Source organism: Paralichthys olivaceus, chromosome 15 (assembly GCF_024713975.1).
Source record: "Paralichthys olivaceus isolate ysfri-2021 chromosome 15, ASM2471397v2, whole genome shotgun sequence".
Classification (NCBI taxonomy): domain Eukaryota; kingdom Metazoa; phylum Chordata; class Actinopteri; order Pleuronectiformes; family Paralichthyidae; genus Paralichthys; species Paralichthys olivaceus.
In genome coordinates, this window is record NC_091107.1 from 16,919,441 (window position 1) to 16,946,364 (window position 26,924).

Consider the following 26,924-nt stretch of genomic DNA (forward strand, 5'->3'; position numbering starts at 1 on the left):
CTTTACTGTCATGTGCACAACAATTACATTTAGCAGTCTCTGGCTTGGGTCACAGGCTCCCTTCTAGCCATGCTCAAAATATTACACAAGCAGAAAAAAAAAAAAAGAAAAAGAATATTAAAAAAAATCATCAGATATTTCAAGCTGGTTCACTTTACATAGGCGATATATATACGATTTTAAACAATGAATATAGATGCCCAAAACAAATTTTTCTAAATATATTGGACAAATGGTGTCCTGAGCAAAGTATATCAGATTTGATCCCAGCTTCTCTGTGCTTTCTTTTGGTAGCCTGTCGAGGAGCAGGCACATGTTAGTGTATGTGCATGTGACAGATTATGGCACAGCTACATTAAAAATGCTAACCATGAGAGTGAGTGAGCGGAGCCCTGATATCAATTTAAAAAACATACATTTACAAAGCAACTACTGATTCATTTCATGAGACTGCACAGCAGACTTGAACTAATCATTTCTGTGAGAAATCTATGTATTGCTATTGAGGTTTATTTTTTAAATAATCAATGACAGTGGATATATAGCCTAATATTTTAATTATAAGTGTAATGAAAACTTGAATTCTTGCATAATTATTGGCATACATGTATATGTATATTATGATTTAAACCCCAGACAGTGTGAAATAAAGCATATAATAGTGAGCAAATAAAATAATAAACAATGTTATCAATAATTGCATCACATAAGATAATGTATTATTCATAGGGAGTTCAACACTAAACACTTTTAAGGCTCCAACTGTCATTACAGTCCGATTCAAATCTTGCTAAATCCTGATTGGCGCATATGTGACATCAGCTTTCTCCAGCAGAGTCTATTTAAGATTCAAACAAACAAATTAAAAATCAAAACTTTGTTGTTGAACAAATAATTCATTCTGACCGTAGTTTTATATTCGTAAGAAGAAAACTCGGGCCCGAAAAGTGTTTAACAAATTTTGGTTTTACCTTAAAAACTGAAGAAAATAAAGAAACATGGAGGATATTTCAATGAGCCACTTAAAACCTTAAGCTTCCTGTACACAGAAGATGTCAGGAGTTACAGTTATACCCCTGGTACAATAGCACAGTGATGGAGTCAAATCCTGGCTGAGGCAACAGCTCGGAATAATGGACAGAAATGAATTCTTTACCCTTCTGTACCCTGGCGGAGAAAGAAAAACGTCACTACAAATAAAACTGACTTTATATATGACACTTAACAAGTCAGAAGAGAATCATCATTGAGTCGGCACAAGTTGGGAACAGCTCACGGTGAGGGCCTGGGATCTGAAAATGTCAGCAGATGTAACTCAGCAACTTCCAGTCCCACCAGAGATGATCAGAAGCAGCTTCAGACCTGAGCAGGCACTGCAGTGCAACACTCAGCACTCTCTTCATTGTGTGCATTTCAACATGATATGCAATACGAGTTGTTTTTTTTGGTTATCTTACTAGATTTGTCTGTATCACTAAGATCTGCATAGGGAAATACACATTTCACAAAACCTTTGTGAGAATTGTTACATGTACATAACGTGCAAAACAAAGAGGCGGGAAAAACGTTTACATTTACAATGAAATTTGCCGTCAATTCATTTTTACTGGCTACGCTTGGCTCCACTGACCGTGCATCAGGCCAGAATAACACACAACTAAAAGCAACCTGGAGGTGGATCCCAAAGGCCCAGTACTACAGACAGGGAGATTTTCAGATATGTGAGCAATAGTTTTGACACCTACACAGTCGACTCTGTGAGGACGCGTGCTTACCAAACAGAGATCATTGTACTATCACAAAATAAACACTGTGGTTTAATAAATAGAGGAATATAAGAGAGCAGATTTGCAGGAACTGGAAGAGAGAAAACACCATCTGGTGAAAGCTTAGCTCAAAAAAAGCCCTCAATACTCTCAGGACCCTGTGCACGACAAAATTGGATAGTCAGCTCGTGAACAGTGATTCAGCCTCTCATGTCGTTGGCAAGTTGGGAAAAACCTGCTCTATCATGCACACCAGGCTCTACACTTTCTACTGACACAGACTATTATTGATGTTTGGAATGACTTTCTTTGTTTGCAACGCCCAAACTCTCTCCTGCACCACTCAGCATTCTTCAGAACCAGCCTCCTCCTTCCTCTCCACATAAGAAAGAAGCACGAGGTGGAAATCTATCTACACTATATGTCACATATTCAGAAAATTATAACATAAGCAAGGTTTCCAAAAACAGGATTAAGCTTATGATGGTGGTTAGCTTTTGAGATTTGATTTTGAGCACAAAGTTCCCACACAAGGCACTATCACACCTCCATCGTTTGATTTGCACGTTTTAATTTGATATTTTTTTATTTTGTTGTTTGATATTATATTTGTACAGTTCAAAATACACAAAGGTAATGGGAAACCTTGACATTACACCAACAGGAGCTTTTGTGACATCACATTTCATAGGCATTAATGTGGAGCCAGACCCTTTACAGCTTTAACAACTTCCACTCTTCTGGGAAGCTTTCTACAAGATTGTGAAGTGTGTTAATGAGAATTTTTGCCCATTCATCCAGAAGAGCATTTGTGAGGTCAGACACTAATGTTGGACGAGAGGGCCTAGCTCGCAGTCTCCGTTCTAGTTCATCCCAAAGGTGTTTGATGGGGTTGAGATCAGGGCTCTTTGCGGGCCAGTCAAGTTCTTCTACACCAAACTCACCCAACCATGCTTTTATGGACCTTGTTTTTTGTACTGGGGCAGAGTCATGCTGGAACAGAAAAAGAACCTGCTCCAAATTGTTCCCACAAAGTTGGAGGCTTAGAATCATCCAGAATGTCTTGGCAAGCAAAGGCATTAGCTAGGGGGGCCTAGTCCAACTATTGGCAATGGGACTGAATGAAACACCTGAATTTAATGATAAGGAACATGGGGGGTGGGGGTCGGGGGGCACAAAGCACTACAATCAATGGCCATGCCCAGGGATGTGCACATTGCAATCCATATATTATACATTACACCATGGCAACAAACAACTGTCATTTTCTGTGCAAAGAATCACTGTTGAGTTTTTACAAAAGAGGAAATGATGTCTTTACAAACAATGCAAGGTATTTGTTTGAGAAAGTTGTTTTGGCTAAAATCAACAGTGAGTAGCATCATCATCACAACTACCATCTGACATCAGACAGCTCACCAAAAAGGACACATTAGACAGGTTAGAGTGATATGTTCAATAAATATGTATGGCCTGTGACAGATGTTATTAAAGATTGACAAAAGGTCCCCTTCCCTGCTTTAAATAATCCTGGTCCAAAAATAAGACAAAAAAGTGGATGCAATCTGATGACTTAACCACAGAACAAAGAGTGCAGGTACAGAGAAGACACCTTTCAACACCCGACACAAGATCAGTGGGTAAGAACATGAAGACACAGTTGTAAAGCAGAGACAATGCGAGCTTGTACTTTAAATGAACACAAAAATAGAATTGGTTGATCAACACCAATCAGCACGGCTCAGATCAAAATCGATGTAAGCAGCAGGAAACAAGGTAAATAAAGGCTACATAAAAAAAGACAAACACCAGCATCAGCACATTACACAGTGAGTGAATAGGTGAGAGCACATCATGAGGTGCAGCCGGGTGTGAAATGTGATTGTCCACAGTTTGCATTCTACTGTGCTCAAGTGCAGCACAGGGGATAGATTCGAACAGGCGCTCTTTACAAGGAAACGCATTTAAGACCTCGAGCAGTCAGACACGAAGGGAGCACCATGGAAATGAACTGAGAATACAACATCTATTGTTAAAGTTCCATTTTTGGTCTGGAGGAAAATGTCCACACAACCCTCGGGTAAAGTCAAACATTCCGCGAAGGCGATGTAATTACATGCTTACAGGAGGCTTGTAGAGGTCCTGGAATCACCAACGCATGTAGAATTTTCACTGCTTGCAATTACGGTTTGACACCATCTGCCATATGCTGTCACTGTAGAGAGCGATGATAAACCTCTGTGAGTGTTTGAAGGTGAGATGGTGGAGGAATGGCTGATGCCAACGTGCAATGCATCACATCTAGCTTTTAGTCCCATGTAAGCACAGAGGTGAAAACACAGGTGTAATGCAATTCTCTTGCGATCCTATGACACTCGTGCCTGCTTGGTGTTTCTAGAGCTCCAGGGAGAGCTGCGTGTGCTGAGGTGTGCCAAGTGGAGCAGCTGGGAATGTTTATTCAGACCAGGTGATGTATTGGTATCACTTTGGCATGAAATGGATCCTGTTTCTTCCTGCTTCATTTAATGGAGCCATGCAAATGTTTGGTTTTTTGGCCAGTACAAAGTTAAAAACTGGTACATGTTTAAAGGCAGAGTTTAACTTACAGGGTTTATTCTTGAAATAACATTTTCTACTGATTGTAGTTAATATGAGGTATAATATGCTTTTTCAGTTTTCCCTTTCCTAGTGTGTTTTTTTCTAGGTTTTTGTATATATAGAAGGGTTAGGATTCTAAAGTTGTGATGCCATATGCAGTGGTGGATCTGGATTTTCTTAATCAGGTGCCACAGTTTACACAGAGTTGCCAATTTGCACGAGAGCTGCTTCAGTATGCTGCACATTTAGGTCATTACTTGTTTATTGTTAGCTCTATGACCAAAGCCACACATCATTGAATATCTTTTGAAAATTGTTCCGTAAAAAAAGACTACTGACAGGAAGGGGCTCTTCAGATTTAAGCTTTAGGCAGTTCCCCTCTGGCCCTGCCCCTGAATCCCCTCCTGGTCACATGACATCTAGATAGTCTGGCACGCCCCCTTACAAAGCAGGAACAGAGGCTGAAATTTCCTACTGCTTCCCCCTGGAAGCAGTTGACCAATCACAACAGAGTGGGGTCCGCCAGCCAATCAGAGCAGACTGAGCTTTATCAGGAGGGCGGCCTTAAAGAGACAGGAGCTACAACCAAGTGTTTCTGACAGAGGCTGAGAAGAGGAGCTGCAGCAATGGACATTATTAGAGCATGTAAACCTTATCGTTAAGTAATAACCCAAATAAAATGATGTACCTGAATATGAGCAGAATATGTGTTGTTTAAATTAATCCGAGGCCTGATGTTTCTCACGATTGCACCATGCTGCTCCAGGATCGCTCTTAGTTATCTGGTCAGCAGTGAAAATTAGTTTGCCACACCCATGTGTAGTTATGACAGTGGGTAAAAAAGAAAAAATATTTAGGAGAAATTTTAGTTCTCCGACATTTACAGCTTCGACAGCAGTGAGGCTGCATTTTTATTGTGTTGGTAATAGTCTTCTGAAGAGTCATAAAAAGTTATGCCATCATATCTTCTTTTGTGTCAGCACCAATTCAGTAATTCAGAGTTTCTGAATACTGATTATTGCATTAATAATTCATCCCCTCATATGATCTAAACACTCATTTTCTTTTATTCACAGAACAAAACACATTCCCAGCTCCTTTGCTGCCATCAAACTACTTTAGTTTAATGAATTGTGTTAGGAAAAAGCAGCAATGCTTTCTGAGTTTGAACAAACCTCAGGACGCGTTCTTACTTTCAGTCCCTCCATGCACATTTACTGTTGATTGAATTGTCTAGTTTGTCACAGTCATCTGGGACATTAAGGTGGCGGACATCTCAAACCTTTTTATAGCCTTTCTGGGTCAGTGAATGTTAGATTAAATATTCCTCACACTCCTTCCAGCGCCTTGTTTTTCTTCTGGAGTCAAACTTAGAAGTTTGTAGTGTAATAAATTCATAAATCAAACAAGCCTGTTCATTGTTGCCAAAAATAAAAATGTCATGATTCATCATGCCACAGAACAAAATGGCAAATAGAAGACGTGTTGATCTTGTGTTTTTGGTGCCACATTTAATCATTGTTTTGTTGTTTTAGTTGTTGTTTTACTGCCAAATGACAGAGACCAATTAAATTAGAAGAGCTGTTTAGTTAAAAGTAATCATACTGGGTCTTCAGCTGTCTCCTGCTGAAAAATATGACCATTCCTTGTGGGAATGTTATTCCTGGTCAAAAATTCATATCGAGTATTTGTTAGCTTTACTAAATACTTGTGTGCCATCCATTGGTTTATGATCACAGGGTGAGATGCATGGATGAAATACTTTACTTGTATATCTATATTTTCAATTGGTGGCCTGATACATGCCTTGCATCATTTAGTGATTCCAAAGGTAATATTTAAATAGACACGACAAACCCATTCTTTCTTTAAAACTGTTCCAGATTAGAGGCAGCGAAACAGACCAGACCAGTTGCCAGACAGTTGCTCTGAACAAGCATTCTCACTCACATCAACACCTTTACACTGTGTATTTGGACTTCTAGAGCAAACAGGAGACATATGGAATATGACGCAGTTAGTTATATTTAACCAAGACCCTAAATTTTACTGAACAGCGACTATAGCGTCTGCACCTAACAATAATGGGATAATGCTTAGTACTATAATGTGGTGTGACAGTAGCACAAGTGGAGGAGAGTCATAAAGTCAGTGGACCCAGAGTTTGCATTAGCTGCCAGATACTGGTCATATACCGGACCAAGTAAAGCTGCAGCAGCAGAACCTGAGAGGACTGAGCTGAGCTGAGCTGTGCTGCCTTTTACTGCTCATGAATCATCATTTGAGTTGTTACAGGAAGAATGTATGAGTTCTTACTTAAAAAGTCACATAAGCTGCTTTGAGACATGCAATGAATTCCATAGATTCTCCACACTTTCTCGTGTGTGTGTGTGTGTGTGTCTGTCTAAAATTAAAAAAACTAAAAGAAAACAAATATCTCTGGGTGAACAAGCGGTGCCACTAGAAGATATCGATGATAAGAGCTGACAACGGTGTCTATGTTGTAAAGAAGATCACGCTATCTCTGGAGAGAAATTAACGCTTCCTGTCACTGCCTGCTCAACCCAGTTGCATCAACTCTCGCCTGAATAAGAAAATATGTTGCGGTTTGTGCCGCTGCATTGTGCATGTGTGAAAAGAAACCTATGTCCTAACTTAACCTAAGTCCGAACTTTATCCATAAGTCATGTCTGAAAATGGCTATAGTATCAATTTAAAGCTGGGGTTGATAATTGCCTAAAAGCAAGCAAGAGGCTTCAATTTGAAAATATGCAAACAATAGCCTACATCCCACCCCCTTCCATTGGACCTCTTTCCAAGGCTATGCCACCATCACATGAACACGCATTGCCTGACAACTGCTAAAATAACTTTTCTTTGGCTCCCTTGCTAACGTCCTGCTGTTGTTTCCAATATTGACCAATATTCAGTCGGGATGAAATGATTGGTCTTGTTTATTACAATCCTGCGAGGGGCACATGTTAAAATGATAGGTGCTGATGTAAACCACTGGATCACCCATACAGAGTGTATGTCATCAATGCACATGATAGATAGATTGCAGAGTCTCTGCTGCTCTTACCTCAGCCCATATAAGACGGTGCCATCGGGGTGCAGTCGGATCATACGGTTTTTTACTGTCACACCATGAAGAAAAGACTTCTTGTCATTAAGGAAGTAGGTGTCAGGGAGCCACAGCTGGTCTGCTACACGGTTGTCCAGAGTCAGGTTTAGGTTCAGCTCACCATAAGCCAAACGCTTATCTCGCCAGCTCTGCTGGAAATACATTGTGATGGTGTAGTCCTGGGGAGAAGGGAAAACTTGTATGAAGTCACGGACAAGAAAAAACAATTTAGAAAAGAAATGCTTTTCTGTTTTGTGTTGATCTTATTGTTTCCTGCCAGTGCCTGATGAAACTAGACACAGAGATTGACCTCATCAGAAACAGTAAACATGGTTTATCAAACTGAGAGGAACTTATGAACGGTTCACAGGAAAAAACTAAAGGTTTACAATTGATATCAGGCATAAAAACACAGTGAACAGATGGAACCATACGTTATCTGGAAAACAAGGTGCAACATACAAAAAGACGACAAAGTAAAAAAACCTTGATTCAGTGCTTTACCATAAAGAAGTGGAGAAAAGAGGAAAAGGCAACTTTGATAAGACTATGTCAGCAACAAATAAATGCATCTACAACTAGCCTTTCCATGCAATAAGGGAAACTAAACTACTCAGCATTTGTGGAATAGGACATGGGCAGCAAACCAACAAATACAGCTGTACTAGTGCTCCTGCACAATACTGTATCTAACAGGAAAAGCACTGAAGTGAAGGTGTAATGTCTGCAGGCTAATACATCACTGCCCCTGTAGTCAAAGCACTGGACTGCTCACAGTGCGAGTCACGAGAAGCACTTATTAGTGTCACTGACTTCATGCAAAACCTCTGCAGTTAAAAAATGATGCAGAGATTTAAATATTGTTGTGGACAGTTTCAGGCATGTTGCCTCACACTATCAACATAATATAAATGTATATATTGGTGGTCGAGCTAAATGTCGCCAGTGTTTCTCTTTTTTATTATCAAATACTGACCTTGATACTTTGATCATATTGTTATGGTATTAGAAATTAATTGTTCAGCCACACTTCACATGTTTGAGCAGTATCCACATTTGAAGGCATCTTGTGTCCCTTATGTCCTGAAGTATTATTAATCATACATCGCATTGTACTGAAAAATGTCCCATGTCAACAAATGAATGAACACCAAGCTCTTAATTAGCACTAAGCCATAATACCAATAAATAAATCTATCAACCCTGTCATCGTAGTTTTATCATTAACAATGAATTATTTCAAATACAGTTGGAGAAATCGGAACCAGTCTGACAAAAAGATAACCGACCAATTTTTGATATCTGATCCCTCATCATATTTAAAGCAAACATCAGTAGCCTAACCTAATACACTAATTATGTTCAGCTATATTCCCACTCTGCATCTTTAGTCTATAAATGGAGGGAGAAATGTGGGAGGAGTGAGCTGCTGAGTGACTGACACGGTGAGTGAAATAAAGAGAGGGCTAATAGACATAGAGTGACGTCATCGCTCAGACTACTGCCTTATTGCCTTCCTCCCTCCTCAGCCTGCATTGCTGACTGCTACCAAATCTGGGCCACACCAGAAGAGTATGTGCTGCGTTTTTGGCAAAACAGTGGAGGCATACTGTCACTGAATTAACAATAAGTAATAAAAAGAAGAGTAAAAAAAAAAAAAAATCAAATAAACCCTTCTTTTTATCGTGTAGGGTTTTAATTTAGTAAAAATGTCACATACTTTGGCAATCAAACCCTTGAAGGGCTCTATGTCAGAATGCAAAAGTCCAAGTCGGTTGCTGTGGAGTTTTTCCTGACAAGCCCCTAGTAAAACCAAGGATAATGTCTGAGTGAGCTTATGTGAGAATACAGCAGGATATTATCTGGAGGATTCATAGCGAGTGATCGGATGTGTTGATGAGGAGGTGCTTGAGAAAAGGAACCATATAAGAAGTAATCAACAAATTTGTCTGCTTGGAAAGACAACAAGTTTCAAAATCTTTTGGTGATGTGAGCCGACGGTGGTGTCAATGTGCTGTAAACTGTTATGTCCTGCATGCTGCACCATCCCTCGCCTGAACACTCGGGAGATTGTGTTGTTGTGAACGCATTGAGCTGACATTTTCCAGAGTACATGTCTGAAAAAGAAAGAAACACAACTTGCAGCATTTGTGAGTAAGAAGCCAGCGAGGGATCATATTTTTGTCGGGCAAGGTGGCTGAATGGAGGTGTGTGACGAATGCAGCAGAGAGAAGCCCGCAGTGTGTGGACACATTTGAGACGAAAAAAGGAAGCCTATCAGTACGAACACAAAAAAAACAAAACGAAGAGACCAAAACTTACCATGTTTACTTCTGAGATGGAGTCGATGCTTGCTATGTTGATGCTCATTCCTACGATGACTGGAGGACCTGAAGGAGCACAAAAAACCCACATGTCAACGCAAGAGAAAAAAATTTGATTACATACATATATTGTAGTTAGAAAGCACTTAAAGTTTCAGTGTTAAGATTAAGGTGAAAGGGATTTTTGGCAGAAATTGAATATAAAATAATCCCAGTGATGTTTTCACTGGTGTATAATCATCTAAATTGTATGAATTGTTGTTTTCTTTACCATAGAATGGTCCTTTATATTTAAATACTTTATATTTTCATTAAGGGGGGTCGTCTCTGTGGGGGCCGCAACATTTTTTGTACAGTTGTCCAAACTGGACAAGTTCACCACAGGTTCTCCTTCATGTTGGGAAGGTTGAGATGAGGAGTATTCAGCTGCAACATGACACTTGACCTCTAGATATCACTAAATGCTACACACTGAACCTTTAAGTCTGCACCAAGCAAAGTAATAGTGGCGAAGTAGTGATGATGAAAATTGGATTTCACCTGCAACTTGTCAAAAAGTGAAATTTAATGACAATTTAATAATGCAGCTCTTCTTAATGTCTAAAAGACGATGCGGAACATCTGCTGGGAAAAGCAGTGGGAGGAGAAAAACTAAACAGGAGGGAATTATGGAAGCAGAATAGAGAAGATATAGCCTGAAATTAATATGAATAAAGTTATGTTAACTGCTTAAAAGCTGATGCAAACATCATGGAGGACAGTGAATGTGTTGTTTATCAGAAAAGTGTTAATTTCAAATGACTGAGACTGTGTGAAGGAAAAAGGATCACTTTATCGCAGTGACTTTGTCTCGAGTGAGATCTCTAAGTTGTGGTTACACTTTGTGACAGTGAGGGTCAGACAAGAATAACTGCATGCTGTAGGATATGAGCATTAACTGAAGATAACACATATGCAGTGAGTGTCAGTGGGTGGATATCCAACCACCACTACTACATGCAGGAGTCAAGGAGCCACTCAGGGAACTGGATGTCCCAGATCCTTTCCCTGGATTCTGTCCTTTGGGTATAACACATAATCTTAAATCCATTTTCACTGGTCAAAAAACACCTGCTAACATTTGGCTTTTGTGTGCAATGGAAATGAATACAATCTGTATTTACTCTCTAGTCAAATGACACAGTTTCAACTGGCTGTAGCTCTGATCGACAGTGATGGAAACATGACACCTGGGTGGTCGTGTTATTTGGCAAGACAGTGAGGGGAGAGAGCTTCTGTTTTCAAACTGTTAGCGTTTGTGACATCAAACGTGCCGCACTGGCCCAAATAAACAGAACGGCAAATTACTCTACTGGCAATGGAGAAGGAGTCAATTCCTTCTTTCAAGTGTATTTCCCACATTTGGAGTCAAAGAGGTACTAAAGAAAAAATGGGCCCCTATTTGACTTATCTGACCAAACTAAATTGAGATAAAAACATTGGTTGGGAAAAACTTGACTGAACTGAACTTTATGAAAAAAAGAATCTAACTAAATGTAAGTGGAGAGGATGAAAATGCCAAATAATGAGAAATAACTAACCATATATTTATCTATTTTAGGTAAAAGAGGGGTGGTCAATTTAAGTTCAGGTCATTTCTTTGTGGCTACACTGCTAACCTGCTTTTAATTCCAACTAAATTATTAAAGACAGTAAATACAGTATTTTTAAGTTCTGAACTCAGGTTTTAATTAAAAACTATTTGATAAGGATATTTGGTGCAAGACTCAAACCTATACATTCCACACATTCCCATCAGCGCTGCAATATCTCCAGTGTAAAGATGGTGCACAGTTTGCCAGTGACACAGCAGATTCCAATCTATTCCTACTGCTCAGACGCTGTATGTGAAGCCGGAAGTAAAGATCAGTTACTCTGAGAAATTTATGAAACAACACTGAGAAAACGCACTCATCCATAATAATGTCTGGGATAGCGATTCATGTAAAGGAACAAGAGGAGCAAACCTGCCTCATTTACATGATTACGGTACACACTGCAGACATGTAAACAGCAACGCACATCGTCTCGCTTACATGTACACAAAACACTTAGCGCGCTTCAATATTCAGACAACTTTAGATTTACAAGGATTGTCCATTCACAGGGCCCGAGCACTCACAGCCGCTGCAGCCAGTAATCAACGGCTTTAGACCATGGTGTCAAACACGCACAAACTGTCTCAATTTCCCCATAAAACCTACTGAAAATTCTGATTTATTCTCCATTTATGTTGTTTGTTCAAATAAGGAAAATATGTTCCTTCTGAGGAAAGAAAAGAAAATCTGATTGAACTCAGTAGAGTACATACTTCTGCAAAGGCCCAACAGTCCCTTTATGAAACCACATCTAAATTCACTAAATCCAGATTTTTATTTTGTCCTGCACCAAATTGCACAAACTAGTAAATGTCAGTCCCTTAAACATGCTTGATCTTTTATCAAGATCCATTAACTATTCTCTGAGACATCGTTGAAAATATTGAAAAATGCCCTAACAATGTTAAAGAAAAAAACTAATTATGGATCCACGTCAAAATTTAATGAGTACTTCCTTGGGTCATGTCCCACCCCTCTACAAAATTCCATGGAAAATTTTGGTGGTTTTTGCATTATCCTGCTAACAAACAAATAAACACAGATGACAAGATAACCTCCGTGGCAGCAGTGATGAAATAAGCAGAAGAAAAATGCATACTTAACATCTGTGCGTACAATATAGTTAAAATAATTGCTGTGATAAATTACCATTTACTAGGGTATTCCCTCAGCCTTGAGCTCACCCAGAGTTTATTAATTTTGTTGGTGTCAGCGCTTTTCAGATTAGGTTTTATCCAAACAAACTCTGTAATATTTGCATCGCACTGCAACCACAGTTTCTCTCTGGCCAATACAGACGGTAATGCTGAAGAGGCTCGATGCAGAACTGCAGGGAGGGCTGAAGACTCGAGTGCTGTACACCCCAGCCACTCACCTTGTGTCGACAATGATTCACAGTTTTTTATTATTGCAAATTCTTCTCATTCTACACAGTTTTAGTCCTTAACAGCTTCCCCATTTCCCCTTCCTCTTCAGAACTATCAGAGCAGGAAATATGAATTGCTGACGCAGAAGCAGCAGAAACAGCTCAGTGATTGGCTCATGTGGCGATGCTGAATCAGTACATCCACACAGTGTTCCATGGTAGTATAGTGACAACGCCATTAGCATAAGGGTCATAAACAACACAGAAAACAGCTCCACTACAGTATGTACTTTACTGCATGTCATCAAATTCAAGAGGGACAGAACCTATGGAGCTGTGATTGCAGTGCGGTTTATGTGTATTTGAATTTCTCCTTTTTCCGTCTTCTCTGTCCGTTGCTCCTTCCTTTTCACGGACTTTCACAAATTAAGAATAAAACTAAAGATGCTGGGAACGATACAAGTGCTCTAGTTGGTTGTGAGTCCTATTTGTATTTGAACATCAGTTTATGTCACGGCCTCACTCTCTACACTAAACAGTATTTGTACAGTGTGATTAGCAGTTTCTGTTAAGTATATTCACAGAGTTCTAATGAAGCCTTAGATATATTTTCAAGGTGTAATTAGCACTGTGTCACACTGGAATCAGCATTTCTTAGTTTTTGGAACAATGTGATATGGTTTGCACGCTTGATGCGAAAACAGCAGGATGAGGTAGAGGCAGTTATGGACCACTGTGACTCACACAGGACTGGGTGATTCATTTCCACACTCAGCGGATGCACGTACTGCACGGCCTCACAAAACAGACAGAATAAAATAAAATAAAATAAAAACCAGCGTCTTCTTTAACCGGACCAGATCTGTAAATTCTCCAATGGATCCTCTCAAAGTATTTGCTTAGTTTTGATATGCAAAAACAAATAGAAAAGCATGTTGATGGTTAGTGTACACAGCAGGAGTCATGGTGATGTTGATAGGTTGCAGACGTGCACAGTACAGAGCCCATGAAAACTGATGAGTTATAAAAATTCCTAATATAACCCTAGTATGTCCAAATACCATCGAAACCAAGATGAGCTGCACTTTACCCTCACTAACGATAATGTTTTTCACTGTAATAACAGCACAGATCCACTAATTCACTGGAGCTCATTGTATATCCGGTTGTATAAAATGAGGAATGAGCATGGTTTTAAGGAAACATTTTTCACAAACGTGTCATTGTACAGTGCAGGAGTATATTCCCACCCTCTGAAACTAATAGAGCTGAATGGAAGTATAATAGGATGTGAAACCCCCCCCCACACACACAATCTGCAGTCGTAAAGCACACTGACCCGGCACAACGGTGAAGCCAAGGTTATCGTCGAATAAGGCTGGAACATATTTTTCAACAAACGTTTGCATACTCCAACAGGCTCAGAACGGCCTCCTGCAGGGCGCGCTGCCAGGGTCTGATCCTGCATCGCAACCTGTGCACTCCTCAGTCTGTGTCTGAACTGTTCTCCATAAATCCCATCGCACGACATGATGAAGAGTCTCTCACCTCAAGCACCGTTCCAATGAATGCACATTTAAAAACCCCTCACCACACTTGCATCAAACATATTAATGCGTGGAACCATCTGGAAGCTATTGTGATGCAGCTTGCAAATGAAATAGTATTGGCACACACGCATGTGCTAAACCCCACCTGGGCTCAAAACATTGTTGAATGCTTGGTAAACCCCCGTGGCAGCTGTGTGATGAGCAGTTAATGCAGAGGTTAACAAGTGGACATGTTACAAGTTAGTTGGGTTCTCAACAAATAATTTATTTATCATTAGTGTCTGTTCTAAACTTGCCCGTTTGGAATCTGTTGTTTTCTTGTCCTGTGTTAATGCTCTGGAGCTACTTCAGAATTATTCCTTGACATTAGTGTGTCCTCCTCAATCAGTTCTACAATATACTGTCACTTTTTATTGTTTGTATCCTGGACGTTGTCTATGGCGCAGAGTGGAGTAAGAAAAACGTTGTGTTCATTCTACCTGGTTCAACTGCAATGAAGATTTTTCCTAAAATGAAATTTGCTTTATTAGTTTTCATCTGTGTGGTTTATGTAAACATTTGAATTGGTGATATGTTTCCATAGACTGCATGTTGAATATTTCACAGGTGAATTAAGCAATTGACACAATCTTAAAAGCCAAGTGCACAATTTTTTAAATAAAAGCTCCTTAATTTAGCTTAAAAAAATATCAACAAAATAAAGGTTGTTCTTTTACTTTGAAGACAAATCGCCAAAGAGGAAGTGATTCTATGAATGTTAGTGCAGTGACAGAAATCAGCACCCGACATCCCTGAATGTCTGTGTCACTTTGAAATGGTGGAATAAAAACAATCAAATGGTCAAAATGATCCGTGGTTATTCTGACCCACAGTATGACCCAGTTAGTGACCACTGCTGTAGCTCATCCGCAGACTGACGGCACACTGTCCTGCCCCCACTGACCGCTGCAGAGCACTTGTCTGTTCAGTTTATGAATATTGACGGGACTGCATGTCCAGATCGCACCACATTCAAGACTCTGATCCCCTGGACGATTAACAATACACATGTAAAGTGTGAAGTCGATAAGATTAATGGTTCCCAAGATATGTCTCCCACATAGAGACAGACATTTGTCAAAATAACTAGATGAATGAGACGATATTTGTGAGCTTTGCTCCAAACTAAAACTGTGTACTGTCTTGTGCTATCCCTGTGATGCTGAGGCATTAGTGTCAGGAAAAATACAGTACCTCTGCAACCTGAAGGCATACCGCCATGATTGTACTCATCTGAGAAGTCACGGAGAATGTAATAAAAGATTTCTAGTGTAAAACTCTGTTGGAATGGACACTGACGATAACATCAGATAATGAACAGAAACTTAAAGCTACAATTAAATCTACTACTAGTGTTACCATACACCCTGGTTCATCTACTGTAAATGGCTCAAACAACACTTTTTTGGAAATGGGTTCCTTCCTGGAGATGTTGGTTAATTAAGATGTTTCCCTTCAAGTACTGGTAGTAAAATATTAACCATGCAGCAAACCACTTGACTGAAAAGACCCATCTATCCTTTCTCTTATATCCTGTTATCCCCACCCCCCCACCCCCACTGCCTGCACTACCACTGAACGCCCCGAAGCTTTGTCATATTCCCCGACCCATCTCTTTCTAAAAAAAAAAAAAGGAAAAAACACAGGAAAATGTAGGGCCATTTCCTATTGCACTTTGTGAAGGCAACCAGTAACAGTTTTCCCTCGAGATGTCAAAGTACATTCGTTCACAAGATGAAAACAGAACGCACTGAATCTCTCCCTCTCTCTCTCTCCCTGCATATGTTGACCCTGCTTTAGTGATACAGGAGCACTCACCTTGTCACCACAGCATTCTCAAAATAAAACCCGACCTGTACTTGCACTTCAAACTCTGTGAGCAGTACAACACTTATCTAAGAACAACTTGGAGTAAAATATTGTGAAATAATTGATTTGGTGTTCATAAAAAAACATTAAAAAAACATTGCCATGAAAATGCTTTATTTTTATCCATTGAATACTTTTTTTATTTTATGAATACTTTAAAAACAATACAATACTGGAAAGTGTCTGAATATATATATAGATATAGTTTTCTAGTTTATTAAAGGTTGAATATTGAGAAGAGTTAAAGACATTCTGAAGTCCTGAGGTAAACCATATATCTGCAAATAAAAAACATATCAGTGTTCCACTACATCTGTGTAAACTGTATGTGGTACATTAAAACAGAATAGACAAAGAAACAGCATGCACTGATCTTGATTGCATGGAGGGCCCCCAAAAAACATTGGTTAGATCATCCTTCCATCCATCACTAGAGAATCACAACGGGGTTGGAAATAATCCTAGCTGACAAAAGTAAGGTTGCACCCAGGACAGGTCACCAGTGCACCGTAGGTTTTCACACTTAGAGAAACACCTATTTAGAGTTACGAATGAACCTAAGCGGCATGTGTTTCGACTTCAGGAGGAAGTCGGAGTACCTGGAGAAAACCCACACAAACACAGGGAGAACATGCCTCCACACAGTGTTGGTATTTTCCTTCTGAACAACCACCTTCAGGGGTTCCACGCATATTTTTGTGGAGAGAAGACCCCATTAAAGTTTGGAATAGATCCGGATGGTCGGATCCAGGAATTCATTTTCTAATAAAAGAGATTATGCATCAGGTTAGAAGCTGAAACATTTCTATTATAAATTCAATCTCCCCCTTTTACAATTTCTGCTCCACTAGGTAAATAAATGAATGATGATAAATAACTTAGCTGATGGAGAATGTGGTATTACCATCATCTATAGCACTATGGTGTTTAAGTGAGGGCAGCTCTGATGTCACAAAGTATGTCGAGCCTTCTGGGTTGTCATGGGCCTAACGCCTCTCATTTTAATGGGAAATACCCTTTATTAATATTAACATACCTGCACAGTGAGACTAAATGCTGGAACATTTACATGACATGGTGCCTCAGTGGTGCTGCCCGTCTGATGATCCCTGGGAAAGCTCCTCATGATTACATCATTCTCACAACACCTCAGCTGTGTGTGAACGTTTGGCCTGGATCGCGGCTCAAGGAATTATTAGCAATCACGATAGCCGCTGTGTTCAAAAACCAGCCAGTCATGCATCTCGCTGTGCTTATCATTTTCTCACTCCTTGTTGACAGTTTCTTTTTCTCTATTCAGCCGAGCTGTCCCCCTCCTTTACTTATTATCTGTGTATATGCCGTCCTCTCAGCTCCAACAATGTGTCGCCACGTTCAGCTTCCAGTCTGACAGTCTTATCTCGCCTCGGGGCAAACAAGCTAAACTGATTTAGAGGGCGGCGAGGCTGCTCTATTTAATGATTTCTTTGGTAATGGCATTTCATTTCAAAACAATATACGCTGGTGCAGGGAAGTGGTCGTAGTTTAAAAGACGTATCCTGACTTCCACTGAGGGCAGCACAGATGTGTCACTGAGAGCGCAGCCTCTGGCAGCGCGGGAGCTCCTGACTGGTAATCAGGGTTTTCTAAGGGCACGGTCACACAAATGCGAAAGCGAAGTGGATATCGCAAGTCAAAGTTCACCAGAGTTGAGAAGACATGCTGCGATTAGCCTCGCCACAGGAAGCTAATGTTCTATTCGTCTCCTTGCTGGCACTGATTGGAAGTGAACCGGAGGTGAAGGTTCACCACTAAAACATTCCTGTATGTGTGACCGGACCTTAGTTTGGGCTAACCTATTACAATCCTGGACATTTGATATTCAACATCTTCAAATCACAAGGCATGTGTTGCAGAAATTTAGATTTAAGAATCTTACTTGCTTACTGGTATTAGCATCAATTCACTAGATTTTAAATACTTGTTACTTACTTGTTACATACTTGATGCTTGATGCTTATCCTATAGATTTTATTTTGGGTTATATTCACCCGCCATGGACACCACATATTAGAAAATGGCCTGAAAAACTGTTTAAACCTTATATTAATAATCTTGCTTTTAATAAACTCGACCATGTCTTTGGATTGTTGTACTATTGAACTGCATTTCATGCAATAAGAGAATAGAGTTTATTATTATTAATATGAACACTGTTACCAGCCTTGTGAAATATAAAAGACTAGTAATTTTGGATAATTGTGGTTGATGTGAGTATGGGTATCTATGTACCAGGGACTGTGAAAAAGGAGAAAGTCATGTTTGCATAAATCCTTCATCAGACACCGAATGTTAAAAATATTACATTGACAGCATACGTGTGCATGTGACTGAGGCTGAGACTGACACAGAGACAGCATGCAGAAAGAGGGAGAGCTTTTCAACACACATTTTAACCCCACGACATGTCGGGAAACAAAATAAATGTGCACTGAAAAAGCAGTTTTTAATTAAAAAAAGGATTGATCAGTCTGATATCTGAATGCGCCCACAAGAGGGCAACATAAGGATATCCCCTCACAATCTCCATTCTCCACTGCTTATAAATTGGATATTTTAATAAATGAGGCAGAATAAATTACCAGCAAACAGGTGCTGAGATTAGGAGCCGAGTTAACTCTTCTGGCAGATCTGGGTTGATTCTGTACCGGTGCCAAGGAAAATGAGTTTCCAGCTGATGAGTCGACGTCTCAGTGCACAGTGCACAGTGTCATCTCATGAAATCTGATTAAAGAGGCTCCTTAAGGAGGCTCGACAGTCAAACGTATGGTTTGTATAGCATGTGCACTGAAAGGAGAGGTACTGTGCTCTTTCCACGCAACAGTGAAATCTTTCCTGATGTTTACATCTCGTGTAAATGTGGAGTTTAAATATTCATTATGACACACCTTACAGTCCAGAGTGTGCACATATCAAACTGGAAACATTTCATTAAAATCCAGGATAGCGTTGTCATAGTAATCCACAGATCCTGTCATTCGTAAAGCTCCCGAAAAACTAATTTTCAGGACAGCAAAGAAAATACCACTTTGCCTCTTATATAAAAACTCAGATAATCAACCCATTGCCTAGCAACAGAGGGTTCCATAGCAACTGTGCAGCATTTTCCCTACAGTACTGCAAGAGAAGCATGATGATTTATCCAGTCGAGTCTGTGTTTGGTTTTGCTTTCAATGGCCACCGCTCTCACGAAGCCCCCTTTGCAAAATACATTTTAAAAAAGAACAATATGTTACGTCGCGCTGAAATTCTTTCCTCTGCGTTAAACACAAAGGTATCATTAATTATTTCCATCTTGGAAGAGAGCAACAGAAACAAAGGCGGAAAATCCTCACAAAAGCAAAGCTTATGAGACCGAAGCGTATGATCGACATCGACTGAACGAATACAGGAGAAGCTGGAATGACACCTTCAAATTCAACAAACAGTGTTTGTGGCAGGTTTAACGAATTCAACACGAGTATTGTTCAGTTCTGCAGTTCATTATCCTGTCTGAGTTCTGTGATCACTCATAACAACACAGCTACCTTTGTCTCTGATCATTTGTATTTGAGTTCAGAGGGATTCGGTGCAGTCAAGAATGAACATAGACAATAATAACAATAAAAAAGCTTGTTAATTACACTTATGTATGAGGCCATGTTTATTGTCATGACGTTATTCCATTACCATTCATTAGGTACATGAACACAGCATACCTCAACATATGGCAGGCTAATGCATTAGCCTACATATATAGAAAAAGCATTCACTGTAATAATGAGTATATGCCATCTAAAGGCTGGTTATGTAAAATAGAAATCTGTCAGATTAGGTGATTATCACTAATTCGTTGTGGACTATAGGTTAACTAGGTTAAAGGAACTCATCGCAGAACACTGAGGTAGTGAACGTGGATGTTGCTTTTATGAATGAATCTATTTAGGTCACTACAGGGAACTACTGTGTTGGCCGAATTTATTCATGCTGCACCCTCAAGACCTGAAACATCCCCAGGTTCTCACAAAACCAGAGTACGAACTGAGTTCATTGCACAATTCAGGAATCACAAAACACATTTTAATATCAACTTCACTTTTAAAATCACAAACAATAGGTCTAATGGCAGTTTCGGACCATTACCACAGATGCAGAGTGATGAATGTGGTTTACTGTGACCCGAGACTCCGAATACAACGGGCCACCACCAGCAATTTATAATATAATGCATTTTCTATAGGTGACATGCTCCAGCTCAAGGTTGTGGGCAGCTGGAGCCTACATCCCAGCATGCATTGGGTGCAATGGACAGGCTGCTCGTCTATCACAGGGATAACTCACATACAGACAGGCAATTTAGAGTTTCCATGATTACCTACGGCCTAACGTCTTTGGACTGTGGGAGGAAACTGGAGCACTCAGAGGAAACTCACACAGACATGAACATGCAAACTTCGAATAGGAAGATTCCACTTTTGAACAGATTGAAGCCCAAGACTTTCTTTCTAACCACTGAGGCACCACGCTCATGCATAACATACAAGAAAAGAAGTGTTTAAAAAACTTTGTAAACTTCTTCAGGCTGATACATTATGTCTGAGTAGTTGTCTCTGCTCCTCTTTAACTTTTGGAAACCACTTTCAAAATAAAAGTCTTTATTTCGTTATTGCGATCATGATTGATCTGTGTTGTTTTTTTGGCTTTGCTATAAAACTTGGACTGTTGGGCCCTGGCAAACCTGCTCTGAATGCCATTATAGTTTACAGTGTTACAGATATTTACTGCACACAGCCACTTGCTTTATTGTAATAATGTGTTTTGTTGTATTTGTATGTTGATCATTGAACAGTACTTTGCTGATTATCTTCTATTCTCCAATATATATTATGGTATTTTTACCCTTGTATTTTTTTTATTATTACATGTATTCATTGCCCCCTTCAAAATGAAATCTCAGTCACACTGGGATTCTCCTGATTAAATAAAGGTCACATGACATCACTGCAGCGTTCGCTATTGTCAGAGAATAATATTCTAAGTGAAAAATTGCTTGCACTAACACTGCCGACCAGCCGTGAGAATACAGTATGCTGTTGAGGCAACTATGGATAAAGAAACAACATGGTAAGATCACTGTTTGCTGGAAAATAAAGGGAAATCATTAAAGCAGCTCCGGCATATAGAAGGAAAAAGAGACAGAAGAGGAGGCAAAATAAAATGATGAGGTAAAGCAGGAGAGCAGAGGCAGTACATCACAGGAAGTCAGAGAGACAGGGGATAAAGTAAAGGTGGCCTCATCTTATCGTCCTATCCTGTCACAAACCTTGGACCTGATATATGAAACCTAATTAGATTCCACACTAAAAGCTGCACATGAACAATGCCCCCTACTTGCATACACAGACTTTGTCAGTGAATTATGAAACACTGCACATATTACCAGTGGACTTTCCGACTCATAAATCACAATCCCGAGAGGAGCGTTATTAAAGGAGCTCCAAAAGGATAAAGAGTGAATTAGAAGGTTTAGTTTAATCTAACAACTTACTGATTTTAGTTCAATTGCATGTTCTTAGAATAAAAATCAGTTTTAAATGTATAGAGTTGAGGAAATTGTAATGTTTAAGATACAAAATAATCAGTCCGCTCTTTCTATGAAAATATCTAGACATGGAAGTAAATCAAAAATGTATTTTAAGGTCAAACAGTAGCTTCAACCTATAAGTACTTTAGATTTAGACAGACACCCATTGGAATTTAAATATCTCAAGAGACGTATAGAGCTGGATTTGAATTTGCTTATGATTTTAAAAGAAAAGAAATCTTAAGATTGTTTTTAATCTATAATAAAATAAAATATTATTCTGTAAAAAAAAAGGTGTCTATTGTTGCATATCAACAAAAACATTAATGCCTAAACCGATTCATACCGGTTGATACTATCAAATGATACATGTCAGACTCTAACAAAAAGGCAGCCTGAAAATGCATGGCACTTGAGGACAAAGTGTACCCAGTGCAAGATTTTATCCTGCAGCCATTAGGGAACTATTGGCTAAAGAAGTGTATGATTCATTTAATAGTCCTTTTATGCTCCAACTTATAATTTATTCACTTTTAACCTAATTTATTCAGCAAGTCACAGATTGACTGTGTTAATTATTGCCATTATGACCGTGAGCTTTTATAATCTTGAAGTGAACATTTTTGAGGATAAAAAAAAAACTGGGCAAGCAGGAAAAGCTAAAGATGTTTGTCGATGCTGTCTATTCTTTTTCCTCTGAAAAGCAGACGTCTTTGTCTCTTTTAACCGATGCCGTGTCCATGCTAATCTCCTGAGTCACCTTACATGTGCAGTAAATCCTCGGTGGCACGCCATGTATTTGTACGTCCTGCTGAAGCTGGCTGCATAATTATATTAACCTATGGTAATTATGTGCAGATCCTCCTCAATGATCATGGCTAATACGGTCTCAGGAGAGTAGGACAGTAGGACTCATGAATTAGCTCTTTATTAAAACATTAATAAATTAAACTGTGACCACTACACAAGCTTCTGGTTGTTTTTACTGTTTTGTTCAAGCAGTTGGGACCAATGCAGCAACTAAAGCATGTTTTAAGGATAGAGACAACCAGACCTTTCAATGTGAAAGAGTGGAGTGCCGTAAAAGCTTAAGGCAGCAACAGTGAACTGCAACATAAGGCTTAAGACCTCTCCATGTCATACCTCATCTCTTTCCCCTCATTTCCTGTCATCTCATAAAGACCCACTGGAAATCTAAATATTATAAAACTGAATTTTCAGTGTTGATTTTACGAGCAATATAATATCTTCTGGCCTGCAAATTTCATCATCAACATCATAGAAAATGGCCCCCAAAAAAAACAAAACAAATAAATCAGCTCAAGTGAAGCTGTCTTTACAATAAAGGTGCAGGATGCACATAAATCAGAATCAGAAAATACTTTATTGATCCCAGGGGGAAATTGGGTTTGTTACAATTGCTCCATCTAAACGGTAGAAACACAGTACATAAGATTAAAAATATAAAATAAAATATGAAATATATACATATATATTTCTATCATATGCAGCATCCTCTTGTCGGACACCGCTGTCAGAGAGTCTGGCTCCACCCCTACAACGTTACTAGCCTTGCGGATCAGTTTGTTGAGTCTGATGGCATCCGCAACCCTCATTTTGCCCCCCCAGCATGCAACAGCAAACAGGGGAGCACTGGCCACCACAGTCTCATAAAACATCCTCAGGATAGTCCGGCTGATGTTGAAGGACCTCAGTCTCCTCAGGAAATAAATGGTGGCTCTGGCCCTTCATGTAAAGGGCATCAGTGTTCTTGGCCTAGTCCAGCTTATGGTCTATCAAAACTCCCAGGTATTTGTAAAGTAGACAAGAGTTATGAGAAAGTTGTGTGCGAAACCAAAACAAGTGTTCCTCACTTATTAGACCTATTTATTTCCTACTTAATACCCTTTGCTTCTCCTGCACTGCCATCTACAGTTTAGAGTTAATTTATTTGCACATGAAATGATGATACATCAAAGAAGGAGAGAAAGTCACATTCGCGGTGAGGTAAAAAAAAAAAAAAAAAAAAGAAGCCGGATAACATCTCACCTCAAACGAAACAAAGCAAAGGCAAGGAGACGAACAAAAGTCATAAATGACAGCCTCAAAGACAGGGGAAAAATAGCATTTCAAAAACAAAACGCATAAATGTAAAGATAGGAAAACAAAACACACTTGCGCAGAGAAAGTGAGAAAAAAAAGTGGAATCAGACAGAAAAGTGACAGCGTGGGTTCAAAGATTCAAAAGAAGAAAGATGGTGATGGAGAGAAATAGAGGTGTGTTGTGCTACTACAGGAAAACATCAGTCAGTTATACGAACGTCTATATTCGAACTGTAGAGGTTTGAGACCTCATAGACAAAATGGACGGATCTGTTTCATGGACTTGTCTGCGTTTAATGGAGAGCGGACAATATAAATGAGCACTTTGCAGGTTGTAAATGAAAGAAGTCTGGTAGACTTTCCAGTTCATAAATGAATATACAGTATAGGTATCCTGTAAAAGGATAGAATGTCTGAATATTTTTAGAGGATCTGATTATCTACCACTTCAGACTACGTTTAACAGTGATAACTCAATGAGAGAACAACCAAAGACAGACACCTTCTTTACTTCTGGGGATGAGTACTTCAAGCTTGCACAATACACTGGATCTATGCAAAACTAGAATGCACCCAGTCGGGTGCAAACCTCCACATATTCTCTGAAGAAATCAGGCCATTTACTGAAACTGAACTTTTTTTTGAAAGGTTGAAATCCAATGAAAAAATGTTTTGCATGATTTAAACAAAAGTATAAAGAAAAAAAATTAAAATCTCATTGTGTTTGAGTTTTCTCCTCTCTAATGTTTCTCCAAGACATTTTTGTGTTTCAGATTACTCACTGTTCTCTTGGTGCATCAGTTTGGTGTACGATGAAAAAAAAAAAGTTCTGAAATGTCGAAACTTGACAGATTTATTTATCGGAGTTAAGGTACAACAACCCACTTTCCAGGCATTTGCCCACACATATGCAAACTTTTGAGTCACATGATTTTTGGCAGCGTTGTCCTGCAGCTTTGATCTGAAACTCCAAAACTGATGGTCTGAAAAAAAGATGGGATCCTGGAGGAGGGGGCATTTTCTATTGTTTGCTCTCTACAGTCACATGTTGAATACTGAGTTATACAACATATAATAAATAATACAGCAATGGATGGTTACTTATACATCAAACAACTAAAGTTTGACTGAAGTTTCACCACTAAAACCACTTCAACTTGAACACCACTGATTCCCTGCACTGACACTGAGTTAGTCAGTGATTACGTTGGTAAGTAATTGAGTGAGTTATTGAGTGGTACAGTTATTGAGTTGGTAGGTTAGTAAGTTACTTTCACAAAGATGCAAAACAGTTGCATATAAATAATTAAAACACAAAATGGTTTTAAGGATATTTTCTAACCCAGATCACCACGGAGTGCAGTATCATGATTGTACCACGGCTTATTCAGATGCCAAAGTGCTGTTGTCATGGCAACCTGTCATCAAGGAGCATCTTAACTGCTGACTAGAACATATAGTCTACCGTTGGTCTGAGGCGTCCTGCTATATCACTTGAATGGATATCTGTGGTATCTACCAGAAAATATTTGTATGTCCATAAATAAATAATTGATTTGTTGAAGACTGGGTTAAATTATCAAACAACACAAACACTTTCCTGTACATGATGGATTAAAATGACTAAAAGCTTCCGTTCCTAATACGCAAAATGTTGTTAATGGTGAGACATCTGATTGTGCTACAGCTTTTACACAGCAGTACAATTTTAGATATAGCAACACATAATATTCAACATGAGTTACTACGACTAAATTAATCGATAATAATAATTTAAAAAGCACTGATTTTAAATACATAACTATAAGCCTACAATAAATTGTATATATCGTACATATCGTTGATGACAATATGTACACTGTACCAACTTGTTTTTTCTCTTTGGCCCCATATGATGCTCACGTCATCTTTTTGTGGAAACGTGTTTTCATAGTGGTAATTTCAAGCCCACCCCCCCGGCAGCGAAGGGTTGCCGCATCTATCTCCCGATGCTGTAAATGACATTTCTTTCCTTGTTTATCTATGTGAAACAATTGGATAGCCGCTGCATTTTGCCCTTGGCCAGCTTCTCCCTGCCAAGGACACGCCTCCCATCAATCACCGCAGGTTCAAAAAGTGAGTCACTGGGGATGGAAGGAGAAGAAATTGGGGGGAGAAAAAATAAAGCCCCGTGTGCAGGATGCGTCACCAGCATCTGACCTGGGGTTTTTATGCTTTTCAGTCCACTGCGATGCATTCTGCTGCAATTCTCTCAGCATTTTTCTCCATCATTTCAAAGTTGCTGAAAACAACACTTTGAATGGGAAGATGAAGTATGTCCTTTCTGCTGCATGCCATCTCTCAGCACCCTTGCCCCCTCCTCTGTCTGCCTACATGCACACCTCATTTAATTCAAATAGAAAATCTAAGTGAAGAGAAAGGAGGGGGGTGGGGAGCGTGCAGCTCGAGCATTTTTTCCTGTGTTTGCTCCGTAATAAATCACTGGGCGTTCTCTCTTCATCAGGATAGATATCACTTGTACATGCCCCAACATCCATCCCGGGATTCTGACAACGCACTCCTGTTTGTGCTGAATGGGCATTACTTTGAGACTGAATTACGATGGCCTGCACTATCAGCCCATATGCAAAGCAGCCCACCATTTGACATGTGGCAGCACACAGACTAAGAGATTGTCCTCCGTATTGCTAAAGTGTCCACTGGTCCTGATAGAACTGCTTTCATATATCATTGAATAGCTGCGGCTGCCAAACGCAGGCTGCAGCTGATCTCCTGCGTAAGATTATCGTGCGAGGAAGTGGGCTCCACAAACAGCTGCACACGAGCAGCGCATGTACACCATTGAGTCGATTATCTCACAGGGCACAAACGATATTATAAGATCAGTTACACTTACATTACATCCAGTATAATACATTGGAAACTGGATATAAGGTGCTGCGGCGC

General features: G+C 39.5%; 1 protein-coding gene across 2 annotated transcripts in view; it reads right to left on the reverse strand.

Moving 5' to 3' along the window:
* Window positions 1–26,924, reverse strand: part of gabrb4 (gamma-aminobutyric acid type A receptor subunit beta4) — a 57,840-nt gene that overhangs the window by 16,695 nt on the left and 14,221 nt on the right. For both annotated transcript variants that reach the window (XM_069539541.1, XM_020085707.2), the window contains exons 3-4: window positions 9,811–9,878; window positions 7,447–7,667 (exon numbers count right to left, since the gene is read on the reverse strand). In XM_069539541.1, coding sequence (XP_069395642.1) covers window positions 7,447–7,667; window positions 9,811–9,878 — 289 coding nt within the window. The remainder of the gene's footprint in view (window positions 1–7,446; window positions 7,668–9,810; window positions 9,879–26,924) is intronic.